General features: G+C 39.9%; 1 protein-coding gene across 1 annotated transcript in view; it reads left to right on the plus strand.

Moving 5' to 3' along the window:
* The first annotated feature begins 129 nt into the window (after window positions 1-129).
* The window catches only part of RAD17 (RAD17 checkpoint clamp loader component), a 30,378-nt gene continuing 16,044 nt past the window's right edge, over window positions 130-14,463 (plus strand). Inside the window, exons 1-10 of the mRNA XM_041767024.1 lie at window positions 130-358; window positions 687-1,005; window positions 1,665-1,768; window positions 4,808-5,056; window positions 5,562-5,645; window positions 11,123-11,279; window positions 12,402-12,538; window positions 13,615-13,667; window positions 13,748-13,873; window positions 13,964-14,033. Coding sequence (XP_041622958.1) covers window positions 1,727-1,768; window positions 4,808-5,056; window positions 5,562-5,645; window positions 11,123-11,279; window positions 12,402-12,538; window positions 13,615-13,667; window positions 13,748-13,873; window positions 13,964-14,033 — 918 coding nt within the window. The 5' untranslated portion in view covers window positions 130-358; window positions 687-1,005; window positions 1,665-1,726. The remainder of the gene's footprint in view (window positions 359-686; window positions 1,006-1,664; window positions 1,769-4,807; window positions 5,057-5,561; window positions 5,646-11,122; window positions 11,280-12,401; window positions 12,539-13,614; window positions 13,668-13,747; window positions 13,874-13,963; window positions 14,034-14,463) is intronic.

Raw genomic sequence — 14,463 nt, forward strand, 5'->3', positions numbered from 1 at the left:
CCCCGGCTCGTCACCGCCCCGCGCGGCGCTCGCGGCCCCCGCCCGCCGCCCGTGCCCGAGTGCCGCTCCGCGAGCCCCCGAGCGCACGCTGGCGGCGCGGACGCCGAGGCGCGGGGCGCAGGCCGGGGCCGCGCTCCAGGTCAGGCAGTGCGGGAGGCGCCCCAGCCCGGCTCCGTCGGAGGCCGCCCTTCTCCGCGCGTCGCGGAAGCGCCGGCCGGCCCCGAAGGCCCCTGAGGGGCGGGACCTCCGACAGGCTCGGCGCTGGGCCCGAGCGGGGCCGGGAGCGGGTCCTTGGGCGCGAGCAGAGCCTGGGCTCGTCCGCTCCTCTCCGCCCACGAGGGGATGCAGCTCCCGGAAAGTAAGGCCGCCGCGGCCGCGGCCCCGCCGTGAATCCCGTGTCTGCCCCCGCGCCGGCCCGCGTCCCCGGCGCTCCTCCGAGCTGCCCTTCCCTCCCCTTGCGGCCGAGCGCTGGGGGTGCACCCCGCTGGCCGCGGTCGGGGCTCGGCTCTCGCCGCCTCGGGGCCCCCGGCGGGCAGCGCCCGGGCCTCGGCTCCGCGGCGCGGGGGGGGGGGGGGGGGGTCGCCCGGCGCCGCGCTCCAGGGTCGCTTCCACCGCTGGAACCTGACGTCACCTGGGACCCTCGGCTTCTTTCTGAAAGGAGGTAACTGTCGGTCTCGCTTTCACAGAGCGACTGGCGCCCCGGCCGTGAGAGCAGCCCTGCCGCCGGCGGCTCCTCCGTACGTGTTTTCTGCACCTTCAGAGCCGAGGCCCCTCGCACCGCGAGCGCTTGGTTTGGTCGCGCGTGGAAGCCTGCACGCCCTACACGCGCCGCCGTGCGTCCCCGCCGCGGGTGCGCACCTGCCGGCCCCACGCCCCGAGCCCGCCGCTGAGCCCCCGGCTGCTGCGGACGCCGGCTCGGTCGGGGTCGGAGACCCAGCGCGGCCCCCGGCTCTCCCCGTCGGTCACAAGGGTCATGAACGGTCAGGTTTAAAGTCTTTTCCCAAAGTAAGTACAAGTGGGTTTGTTACCTGGTGAGGTTGCTGTTTGGGGTTGCTTTTTTTTTTTTTTTTTGAAACTTTGCGGGGATTTGCGTAACCTGGAACTGTAATTTAAAATGAGGGAAATTAAAAATAAATAAAATAAAATGAGGGAAATTCAAACTTTCAGCACAGGAACCACGCAGAGAGAATTGTCTGGTTTTCTCACTGGTGACATGTCGAGTATGTGGTTTTTTGTTTTTGTTTTTTTTTTTTTTGCGCTTTCTGTAATACATTATTGAGTTCACGTGCTGTTGATACCCCTTGGGGGTTATTTGACTCATTTATAGTAATTAAAAGTAGACTTTATTTTTTTATTTTTTTATTTTTATTTATTTATTTTTTATTTATTTGTTTATTTATTTATTTTTTTAAATTAATTTTTATTGGTGTTCAATTTACCAACATACAGAAAAACACCCAGTGCTCATCCCGTCAAGTGTATTTATTTTTTTAAAGTAAACTTTATTTTAGCATTTTGGACTCCTTCACCTATGTTGACGTCATCTCACTAGTTTTTTTTTTTTTTTTTTTTTTTGTCTCACTAGTTCTTGAGCCTATATTTGTTTCCTATTTTTTCCTCATTTGAGTTTTTTTTTTCTCTCTCCCCCCTTTTGTTTTCCTTAGGTGAATTATACTTTAATGTACTACAGGTTGCATACTACGGATGGGAGCTATTACAGTTTATAATGTCAAAAACTTTTCTTAGACCAAAGGTATCTTCCACAAAGGTATGATACGCTAAAATGGCTATGTCATAATTGCCTCCAAATAATGATTTTCCTGCATGTTCTTTATGCCATTAAAGTAGCAATGCCCAGTAACGTTCTAATTGGTGGTCTAAAAATTGTAATAATAAATTGTGAAATGACTAAAAGCACAACATTAATTTTTTTTTAATTTTTATTTATTTATGATAGAGAGAGAGAGAGGCAGAGACACAGGCAGAGGGAGAAGCAGGCCCCATGCACCGGGAGCCCAATGTGGGACTTGATCCCGGGTCTCCATGATCGGGCCCTGGGCCAAAGGCAGGCGCCAAACCGCTTCGCCACCCAGGGATCCCCAGCACAACATTAATTTTTGAAAAAGTGTTTGCCATCTCTGTCACAAAGAAAGGCTGAAATCTCTTGAATGAAAAATCAGTAAAAATAAATATATGAGTCGTAGGTAGTGTTGATGCATAACAACAAGAGGTGTTGGGACAGGGGGAGGGACGAGGGGGAGGCTCAGTGAGTTGAGCATCAGACTCTTGGTTTTGGTTCAGGTCATGATCTCGGGGGTTGTGGGATTGAGCTCTGCAGTGGATTGTGTGCTCAGTGCTAAGTCTGTTTAGGATTCTCTTCCCCTCTCTCCCTCCCCCTCTGCCCCTTTCCTCCCTGTCTCGCTCTTTCTCAAATAAATGAATAAGGAAAATCTTAAAAAAACAGATAAATAAAAATAAAGCTTAACCACAAGCCCTGCCTCATAAAAATCATATGTTTTTTCAGCAAGGCTAGTGGTAGAGTAGGATTGGGGTCATTCAGTGTCATGGTCATTTACAGGGTAGTTATTTTCCTAGTGGTGGGTCCCGTTTTTCTCTGATCCTAAGTAAATTATTAAACTTCACTGTTTCTCCCTCTCCCCTCCCCAAGTAAATAGGAGTCCACGTTTATGTAAGAAACAAAATTATAAAATGTATAAGTAACTTGAGATGAGAATTGCAAGATCAGATTTGCTATCAAAAGGTTTAATATAACATATTTTTACATATTCTTTTTTTTTTAAAGATGTATTTATTTATTTTGAGAGAGTTTCAGTGAGCCAGGGGAGAGGCAGAGGAAGAGAGAGTCTTAAACAGGCTCTGCTCAATCTCACGACCCTAAGATCACCACCTGAGCTGAAACCAAGAGTCAAGGTTCAACCGACTAGCCACCCAGGTACCCCTGCATACTCTCTCTAATTTTTTTTTTTTTTTAAGATTTTGTTTATTTATTTGAGAGAGCACCAGCAGGAGCTGGGGGAAGGCAGAGGGAGAGGGAGAAGCACACTTCACAGGTGGGGCTCCATCCCAGGACTCTGAGATCACCACCTGAGCAGAAGCTTAACCAACTGAGCCACCCATTCTTAAAAATGCCCCCATATTCTTAAAAATAGAAGAAAAGAGCCAAAATTGTAGTATTATGGACAGTCTTAAAGAATAAGAAATTAATTATTTGGCAATGACTGGAATTTTTCCCCATAGGTCTTCATTTCTTTTCTCACTGACAATAATATTCCTAACCTTCTCTCCTTAAAGGGGGTGTGAAGTGTGACTTTCATTACTAAAGTAGTTCTAACCCCCAGCTTGCTTTTCCTCAGCATTGTGTAACAAATCGTTCACAACTATGGCTGAGTATTCTTCAGGAGAAATATAATCTTGATTCCTCCCTACTAGCCAGCCAAGGAATTTCAAAAGCCATGTACTAAGCTAAGTTTTTAGATTTATAGCATGGGAATGTTAAGAAAATTCATCTTAAAAATTTTAGTTGCTGGGGATCCCGGAGTGGCTCAGTGGTTTAGCACCTGCCTTTGGCCCGTGGCGTGATCCTGGGGTCCCGAGATCAAGTCCCTCATCGGGCTACCTGCATGGAGCCTGCTTCTCCCTCTGCCTGTGTCTCTGCCTCTCGCTCTCTCTATCTCTCATGAATAAATAAATAAAATCTTAAAAAAAATAAATTTAGTTGCTAGAAGAAAAGTTTTTAACACTCCTAAGTAGTTTTGGGTTTAAATTGTTTGATTCATCATCTTTCTCCGTGTGTATTTTGAAAGGATTCTTTAAAAAAGGTAATGATGGGGATCCCTGGGTGGCTCAGTGGTTTAGCTCCTGCCTTTGGCGCAGGGTGTGATCCTGGGGTCCTGGGATCTGTTCCCGCGTCGGGCTCCCTGCATGGAGCCTGCTTCTCTCTCTGCCTGTGTCTCTGCCTCTGTCTCTCTCTCTCTTTCTCTCTCTGTGTGTCTTTCATGAATAAATAAAGAAAATCTTAAAAATAGAAATAAAAAAATAAAAAAGGTAACGTTAGAGGGAAATGTAGAGAAAGATCAGCAATTTCTATAGACCAGAAGAACATGAGGTAGGACTCACTGACTTTCCTGTTCTTTTATCCCAGTTTTGTTTTCTTAGATGAATCTGGTAAACAAATCATCCTCCCTGGAAAGCCTGCTTCCCTTTTATGAAAATAGTATTTCCTTTATGGGCTGAAGAGTAATATAATCATGATTTACAAAATATTCATAGCATTAGGATTATTAGGCTTTATCTTCTCCAAGTCCTAAAGATGTTAGGGATTATTTAGCAAAATGCAATGGTTCTTGGTTTGTGAATGTATTAACCAGGACAAGGCAGGTTTACTCTTTGTACAGTTATATATGGTTAAAATAATATTTTATTTCTTTGTTTTGCTTCTTTTTTGGTACATAATTTTAATATTCATGTTTCAGTCCTACAAATGAGCTTAAGAAGAATCAGTCTGTTTTATACTGGGAAGATTATTAGTAAAAAAATTTAAGTTTGTATTCTATATACCTTTATATGGCATTCGTCTTTGCCCTGGTCAAGTGGACAAATATGTATATGTACCAACCATGAAGTAAAAAAAATAATATGTACTGTGCCAGTCTTAATTTACAGAACTAGTTTCTGAGGTTTTTATTTAAAATGTTGCAAATATGTCAATTTTTTTTTTTTATTGTAGAGTACTTCTGTAGGGAATAAATGCAGATAATGTAATGCTTATATGATTTCTTTTTTTCAGGTAACAGACTGGGTAGACCCATCATTTGATGATTTTTCAGAGAGTACGTGCATCTCTATTACTGCCACATCATTAGGTGTGAATAACTCAAGTCACAGAAGGAAAAATGTGCCTTCGAGATTAGAAAGTAGCAGATTTCCAGCTAGAAAAAGAGAAAAGCCATCAGAACACATTTATGGTCTTGAAAATTCAAAAGAATATCTGTCTGAAAATGAACCATGGGTGGATAAATACAAACCAGAAACTCAGGTACTATATACAATGCAAACAGGCATACATAATTTAATTTCAGGAGGGAGAAGATTGTACATTTTTAGATTATTACTCATAAAAAGCTTTGAATTAATTAGAAAAAAGATAATTCCTAGTTTTTATTATGTTCTGTTTCTCAGCATTTCTCAAGTTACTTTGAAATTACCATTGGATATTTGTCTTAGATTTAATTTAATCCCAGCACAGAATTGATCTGTTAATTTTTTTCTTAAATGTAGTATCTTTCCCTATTCACATCCCAAAATGTATTTCAGGATTTCAAAAAATTACATAATTCCAAACCTGCCCCGATGTCTCATACAATGGTGTCAGCATTAAGAACAGAATTTTTCAATATACAAAAGTGTAATAACAAAGACTGTTTCTCATAGCATGTTGTTTGCTAGTTTCTTCATTAAAAATGTTTGATTTAGATTAATATGTGCTGCTATACCAAAAATCCTTGAGTTAAAATGTTTTATTTTAAACTTGAAATTTTTAGCATGAACTTGCTGTGCATAAAAAGAAAATTGAAGAGGTTGAAACCTGGTTAAAAGCTAAAGTCATAGAAAGGCAACCAAAACAGGTAATTCAATAAGAAATGTGTTTTTAAAATATATAACATGACGTGTGTTTCTCTGATTTACAGGGGGTTGTAAGAAGCTAAATTTTTTTTTTTTTTAAGATTTTATTTATTTATTCATGACAGACACACAGAGAGGGAGAGAGAGAGGCAGAGACACAAGCAGAGGGAGAAGCAGGCTCCATGCAGCGAGCCCGATGTGGGACTCGATCCTGGGTCTCCAGGATCCAGCCCTGGGCTGAAAGTGGCGCTAAACCGCTGAGCCACCCCGGCTGCCCGAAGAAGCTAAATTTTTATGGTGATTTTGTTAAGTCCAGATCACCTAAAATAAAAAAAGTTTCTGATTTGCTACTATAAACTTTGCTAAAAGACACAAAATTTTTGAGATATCTCCTTTACTTGTACCTCTTTTTCCTGCTTAAGTCTCATCATTATAAACCGTATTATGCCAGTTAGGGTGCTATTAGCACATCATATTATCTTATGCTGAAGCAAGCAGGCAAATTACATATTAGTTTTTGTACTAAATACAGCCTAAAACAGTCATCATTCATTTTAATGCTGATGTTTTTTGTTTCACTTCCTAATTCTGTGATCACTCTTAGCCTCCAAGCTAGAATATTCTTTCTCTCTCTTAAACTTAACTTTACTTTGAGATTCTTCAAACATACAAGAAAATAGAATAATAAATGAATACTATAATGCCCATTATATACCCATCATTTCTACTCTTAAATATTTCAAAGTATTTATATAAATACTTCATTTCAGTATGTGACATTTCATTCAGACTTCTGGAAACATTAGTATGCCAATTTTTTCCTTTTTTTTTTTTTAAGTAAAGCACTTTCATAATCAACTGTATGTACCCTTATTCTGTCTAACAAAATTAATTATAATTCCTTAAGGTTATCTAATGCTCATTTCATATTCACATTTCTCCATTTGTCTGCAGAATGTTATATGTAGTGGATTTGTTACAACCAGGATCTAATCAAGGACCACACATTGCATTTGATTGTTAGATCTCTTAGGTGTTCTAAAATCTAGAATGGTCCCCTTTTACCCTCTTTTTCTCTAAGACATTGCCTTACTGAAGAGGCCAGCCCAGGTGACCTGTAGAACTCTCACATTCCAGATTTGTCAGATTGTTTCCTCTTGATGACTAGCTTGTTCTTCTATCCTGTATTTCCTATAGCCTGGAAATTTGACTCAAGGGTTTGATTAGACTCAAGTTGAACATTTTTGTAAGAATACTTTTAAAATACTATGTATATTTTATATTGCACCGTACCATAAAACAGGTTTGGAAAAAAAAAAAAGAAAAAAAAAACAGGTTTGGTTTTCCTGCTGTCTTTCATATTAAGTTTGATCACTAATTAAGAAAATAGAAAACTTTGTCGTGAAATTATTTTCCCTGCTGCCACATAACATATGGGGAGTTAATTTGACTTAAATGTCTGTTTCCCCAGCAGTCTTTCACGTAAGTGTAAGTGCTTTAGCATCCATTTTCAGTCCTTGCTTGAATTCAGTTATTTTGTTAAGATTGTGATGTGGGGGCAGCCCAGGTGGCTCAGCGGTTTAGTGCCGCATTCAGCCCAGGGGGTGATCCTGGAGTCCCGGGATTGAGTCCCACATTGGGCGCCCTGCATGGAGCCTGCTTCTCCCTCTGCCTGTGTCTGTGACTCTCTCTCTCTCTCTCTCTCTCTCTCTCTCTCTCTCTCTCTGTGTCTCTCGTGAATAAGTAAAATCTTAAAAAAAAAAAAAATTCTATTTATTTGAGAGCCAGTGAGCATAAATGGTGGGGAGGGGGACAGAGGGAGAAGCCAACTCTGCTGAGTAGGGAGCCCAACTCGAACTTGATCCCATGACCCCAGGATAATTACTTGAGCCAAAGGCAGATTCTTAACTGACTGGGCCACCCAGGCGCCCCGTGAAATGGTGATTTTTAAATTTTACTATTCTGTAATTGTTAGCTGGCATCTATCTTTTTCTTTTCTCTTCTTTTTTCTTTTCTTTCTTTTCTTTCAAGATTTTATATATTTATTCATGAGAGACACGGAGAGAGGCAGAGACACAGGCAGAGGGAGAAGCAGGCTCCATGCAGGGAGCCCGACGTGGGACTCGATCCCGGGTCTCCAGGACCACACCCCGGGCTGAAGGCGGCGCTAAACCACTGAGCCACCTGGGCTGCCCATCTGGCATTTTTTTTTCTTTTTTTTTTTTTTTGGCATTTTTCTATGAAGAATAGTTTGCCATCACTAACGGGCTAGTTACCTTTAAATACAGTTCCAAATGGAAACACAGAATAGATTTTAATTCATTGCCTTTAATTTTCAACTTTGACATGAAGGAGTTAGTGTTTTAGTTGCCTCTCATGTTAACAGACCTTTCTCTTTTTTTTTTTTTTTTTTCCTTTCTCTTTTTTAAATCGAGGTATTTTTCTGTCTGGTCTGTGGATCTAACCCATTTGGTTTAGGGTTTAGATAATGTATTTAAGGTTGATTTGCAGTGTCAGCCTTGGTATCCCTCCACTGGCTCATAAAAATCTCCCTTCTGTGAGTAGATTCTTGGGCAATTTCCCCAATGCACTTATATCCAGGCATTTTCTTAGCTCAGCTAATATTTACATAATTTCAGTGTTCACTATGTTTTCTTACTTGCCAGTACCTTTTTAGTATAAACATTATCATGTTCTAAATCTATACATGTTACTGTTAATATTCTAATAAACTTAGGTGTGTGTATATATGTTGGTATTTGGGGAAATATTTCCTCTACGGTTTTAAAAGCTTTCTTCCTCTAAGAATTTGGAATCTCATCAATCATATACTCTTTTTTATATAAAAGTTCAATGATGTCAGTAATTTTAAGACATTTTATTAAAAAACATGTTTGATAACTTCAAGAATTTTCTTTGGGAAGGTAAAATTATTTTTTCTTAAATGTATTGTAAGTACTTAAAATATTCGCTGAATTTAATTATTCGGGGAAACATCTTTCAAAATATAAAACTATTTATTATAATTTGATGGAAATGTACAGCATAAGGGATACAGTCAATATTGCAAGTGACTGTGTGGTGATACATGGTCTAGACTTACCACGATAATCATACTGTAACACATAAAACTATCGAATCACTATGATGTACATTTGAAACTATCAGGTTGCTATATGTCATTTATATTTCACTTTATTTTTTTTTTAATTTTTATTTATTTATGATAGTCATAGAGAGAGAGAGAGAGAGAGGCAGAGACACAGGCAGAGGAAGAAGCAGGCTCCATGCACCGGGAGCCTGACATGGGATTCGATCCCGGGTCTCCAGGATCGCGCCCTGGGCCAAAGGCAGGCGCCAAACCGCTGCGCCACCCGGGGATCCCTATATTTCACTTTAAAAAGAGGAAACTTGGGATCTCTGGGTGGCGCAGCGGTTTGGCGCCTGCCTTTGGCCCAGGGCGCGATTCTGGAGACCCGGGATCGAATCCCACATCGGGCTCCCGGTGCTTGGAGCCTGCTTCTCCCTCTGCCTGTGTCTCTGCCTCTCTCTCTCTCTCTCTGTGACTATCATAAATAAAAATTTAAAAAAAAAAAAAAAAGAAGAAGCACAAACTCTAAAAAAAAAAAAAATAAATAAATAAAAAGAGGAAACTTTAAAAAAAGGAAACTATTATAATGTAGATGATAGAAACATTAACAGAAGTCTTCATGTTTTAGTGTTCTGATAGACTATCTCCCACTTCTCTTACTGGAAGCAAAACTTACTATGTGGCTGTACTCACTATGTCAGAAAACAAGATGCTTCACTCTATTATCTAAGAAACATATGGGTGTGCAGGCTTGATCTTCATCTTTTTTTTTTAAGTAAAAGACTACTGCTTGAAAGTAGTCAGTTATCATTATTTACATTAGGTGTGTCCTGTAAAGTTACAAGAAACAATAAGCAAAGAGTGAATCATAGTTCCTAGGAGAAATAAGGAGTAAGGTTCCTACCAATCTTTCTCTGTCCACATTTACCTCAAGTCATCAAAATATAAACTTGTTTTATATTTGTTTTTAAAGAAATCATATTTGATATATATTATTGAATCATTATTCATGGCCAGTATCACTATGACCCATGCACTCATACATTTTAAAAAGTGAGACTGGTTCTCTTCTGGGGCCAAGTACTAGGGCACTTATTTATAAGTTAGTAAAGGTAAACAGTTGAGCAGGGATTTCCTCACCAGAGAATGTAGGAAATCTTCTGATATTTTTTTAGCTTTAACTTTTTGTTTTTTAAACTTTAACTTTTTCTTTTAAAGATTTTATTTATTTATTTATGACAGACACACACAAAGAGAGAGAGGCAGAGACAGGCAAAGGGAAAAGCAGGCTCCATGCAGGGATCCCGACATGGGACTCGATTCCGGGTCTCCAGGATCATACCCCGGGCTGAATGTGGCACCAAACTGCTGGGCCATCGGGGCTGCTCAAACTTTAACTTTTTTATGTGATTTATTATATAAGGAGATACTATTGTGACCTATAACCTATATAGTCTCTTGGAGTTCTAGCTCTGTAAAATATGTTTCTTAATATACATTTCTTAAAGAATCATATTCTGACTAACATCCTCCCGTAAGAATATTATACTTGTTTATTATTAATGCATATAATCCAAAGAGATCAGGACTCCTGGGTGGCTCAGTGGTTGAGTGTCTGCCTTTGGTTCAGGGCGTGATCCCAGGGTCCTGGGACCAAGTCCTGCATCGGGGATCCCCGTGGGGAGCCTGCCTCTCCCTTCTGCCTGTGTCTCTGCCTCTCTCTGTGCCTCTCATGAATAAATAAAACCCTAAAAAAGAAATTCCAAAGAGATCTGTATTAAGGTAGAATTTTGAGTTCAGGTAACATCTAAAAATACTTGTTTCAGGGATCCCTGGGTGGCGCAGCGGTTTGGCGCCTGCCTTTGGCCCAGGGCGCGATCCTGGAGACCCGGGATCGAATCCCACATCGGGCTCCCGGTGCATGGAGCCTGCTTCTCCCTCCGCCTGTGCCTCTGCCTCTCTCCCTCTCTCTCTGTGACTATCATAAATAAATAAAAATTAAAAAAAAAAAAAAAAAACATGTTAAACTTTAAAAAAAAAATAAATAAAAATAAATAAATAAAAATAAATAAAAAATAAAAATACTTGTTTCAGACATTACTTCCTTAATATAGCTGAAGTTTAGTTGTTTTGTCTAAGTAGTCCTTGGGAGGGACATAATACAAGAATTGAAGAATTATCAGCAGCTATGCTTAAGGTTTAGGAAATAAGATTATTCTGTTTTATCTAACGCTGGTATAATCCAGCTAACATCAGTGTAATTTTAGGATACACCAGAGATTAAGTAAGTATTTATAGAAGTAACTAGTATTTGAAAGAAAATTCAAACATAATAGTCTAGCATTCCAGTTACTTTGATTTTTGATTAATGTTTGTATTTTGTTTTAGGGTGGATCTATTTTATTAATAACAGGTCCTCCTGGATGTGGGAAAACGACAACTGTAAAAATACTATCAAAAGAGCATGGTATTCAAGTACAAGAGTGGAGTAATCCAATTTTACCAGACTTCCAAAAAGATGATTTCAAGGAGATATTTAATCCTGGTAAGGTTTGCTATGAAGGTAGTGGAAATAGTGGGAAAAGTGTGTTTAAAGGTTTGAGACTCCGGGATCCCTGGGTGGCGCAGCGGTTTGGCGCCTGCCTTTGGCCCAGGGCGCGATCCTGGAGACCCGGGATCGAATCCCGCGTCGGGCTCCTGGTGCATGGAGCCTGCTTCTCCCTCTGCCTGTGTCTCTGCCTCTCTCTCTCACTGTGTGCCTATCATAAATAAAAAAAAAAAAAAAGGTTTGAGACTCCCCATCAATATTTTTGAGATTCCTAAGATCCTTTTTTTCCCCCTAAGATCCTTTTGGGTATATGTTTTTATGAGGAAAATCCATGTTGTCACTCCTTTGCTAGATTGGCTTCTGCCCACTATCAATAGCTTCAGAAAATAGGAATAGCAGTCAAATGAAGCCATATGAGAGCATTTTCTTTCATACTTACCCATTTCAGAGAAAAAATTTCAGGAGAAGAGGGGAAGCTTTCTTCCAGTAGAGGAGAATGGGATTCTTTGAGAATTAAGTCTGACATTGATTCACTGTCAGCATACTCATTCGGAGTATCTTCATTGTGTAGGCAAAGACATATAAATGTTGTTACCAGTTGTGTGACTATTATATTGACAGCTGTTTCATGAAGTCAGTTAATTCTATATTATATTCATTGGTATAGAAAATTCATTGTCCATGATGACTCTTGTCTTTTGTTTTTTTTTTGTTTTTTTTTTTTTTGTTTTTTTTTTTTTTAATTTTTTTTTTATTCATTTATGATAGTCACAGAGAGAGAGAGAGAGGCAGAGACACAGGCGGAGGGAGAAGCAGGCTCCATGCACCGGGAGCCCGATGTGGGATTCGATCCCGGGTCTCCAGGATCGCGCCCTGGGCCAAAGGCAGGCGGCAAACCGCTGCGCCACCCAGGGATCCCTGACTCTTGTCTTTTGAAATGAATATCCTATTTTAAATTTCTGCAGTTTTGCCTAAATAGAAAAAATCTACACTGTTGTGAGCTCCTTCAGGTATATGCGAATATGTTTAGAAACATGTGTTTACATACATATGTGTAATATGTATACATAATTTGTTGAAAGTGTTAAATATGGTTTTTTTGTTTTGTTTTGTTTTCAGAATCAAGCTTCCATGTATTTCCCTACCAATCTCAGATAGCAGTTTTTAAGGAGTTTCTACTTAGAGCAACAAAATATAACAAACTACAAATGCTTGGAGATGATCTAAGAACTGATAAGAGGATAATTCTGGTTGAAGTATGGACAAATTTTGAGATCCTGCTGTAACTATTGAGTAAATAATTGCAAGCTATATCTTACTGATAGTGGCATTAACTTTCTCCATAGTATTAATGGTAGTAAAATATAACATGAAGGCTCCCTGATAGCAGAAACCTCAGGTCTTTTTCAGTAAACGTGAATAGAGTGGCTATAGAGTCATGAACTTTAAAACTTTAATGGCTTAAGTGTAGAAAAGCAATAATTTGGATGTCTTAGTGAAAATACTGTAACTAGTAGTAGTGACCCTAAGAAATTTGATCTGAAAATTGGATTTCCCATTGATGCATTTTATTGTTTAAGATACCTACTTTTTCACGTTTTCCTAAATTTCTATAAAAGTTTTAGTTATAGTACATTGAATAGGAAACATTTTTTTCCCCTAATTTGGTAAATATGAATCTTGTATAAATTCACACAAGGAGCAGCCCGGTGGCTCAGCGGTTTAGCACCGCCTTCAGCCCAGGGCCTGATCCTGGAGACCCAGGGTTGAGTCCCACATTGGGCTCCCTGCATGGAGCCTGCTTCTCTCTCTGCCTGTGACTCTGCCCCCCCCCCCCGCTCTGAATAAATAAATAAAATCTTTTTTTTTTTTAAGATTTTATTTATTTATTCATAGAGACGCACAGAGCGAGAGAGAGAGAGAGAGAGGCAGAGACACAGGCAGAGGGAGAAGCAGGCTCCATGCAGGGAACCCGATGTGGGACTCGATCCCCCGTCTCCAGGATCACACCCCGGGCTGTAGGTGGCGCTAAACCGCCGCGCCACCAGGGTTGCCCTAAATAAATAAAATCTTAAAAAAAAAAAATTCACACAAGAATAGGGACACCCGGGTGGCTCAGTGGTTGAGTGTCTGCCTTTGGCCCAGGGCGTGATCCTGGAGTGCTGGAAATGAGTCCCACATCAGGCTCCCTGCATGGAACCTGTTTCTGGTCCCTTTGTCAGTGTTTCTGCCTCTCTCTCTCTGTGTCTCATGAATAAATAAATGAAATCTTTAAAAAAGTTTTTTTTTTTTCCACAAAATAATAGAACTAATACTTACTATTTTTTAATAGGATTTACCTAACCAGTTTTACCGAGATTCTCATACTTTACATGAAATTCTCAGGTGAGTTTCAGTGAAGTTTCCTCAAACGTTGAATTAAATGGCAATAGTTTATAGTTCAACATTGCTATATTTTATTTTAGGAGATATGTGCACACTGGTCGATGTCCTCTAATATTTATAATTTCTGACAGTCTCAGTGGAGATAATAATCAAAGGTTACTGTTTCCCAAAGAAATTCAGGAGGAGTGTGCTATAGCAAACATTAGGTAAGAGTAAACTTCTGCTTGTAGTGTTCATACATTATATTTTTAAAATAATCATGTAACCACTACCTTTCTTCATAAAACTTTTGACAGTTTTAACCCTGTGGCACCAACAATTATGATGAAATTTCTTAATCGAATAGTGACAATGGAAGCTAACAAGGTAAGCCTCTTAGAAACTAATTTGAATCTTATATTGTAATTTTATTTATTTATTTTAAAGATTTTATTTATTTATTAGAAACAGAGCGAGAGAGGCAGAGACACAGGCAGAGGGAGAAGCAAGCTCCACGCAGGGAGCCTGACATGGGACTTGACCGCAGGCCTCCAGGATCACACCCTGGGCCAAAGGTGGCACCAAACCGCTAAGCCATCGGGCCGCCCCTTAAATTGTAACTTTAGAAAGCCACACTTGCAGGGTTAGAAACATATATTATTTCACTTTTTAGAATTAAAATACTTGATTATATTCAACAGGCCTGTCATTCTAGAAAAGGCAGGAAATATTGATTTTAAAAATCCTTACCCTTTCTCTGCTATTAAACCTAGCTTTGTCTTTCACATTGAAATAAATTTGTCTTTGCTTGACTTTA

Source organism: Vulpes lagopus, chromosome 8 (genome assembly GCF_018345385.1).
Source record: "Vulpes lagopus strain Blue_001 chromosome 8, ASM1834538v1, whole genome shotgun sequence".
Lineage (NCBI taxonomy): Eukaryota > Metazoa > Chordata > Mammalia > Carnivora > Canidae > Vulpes > Vulpes lagopus.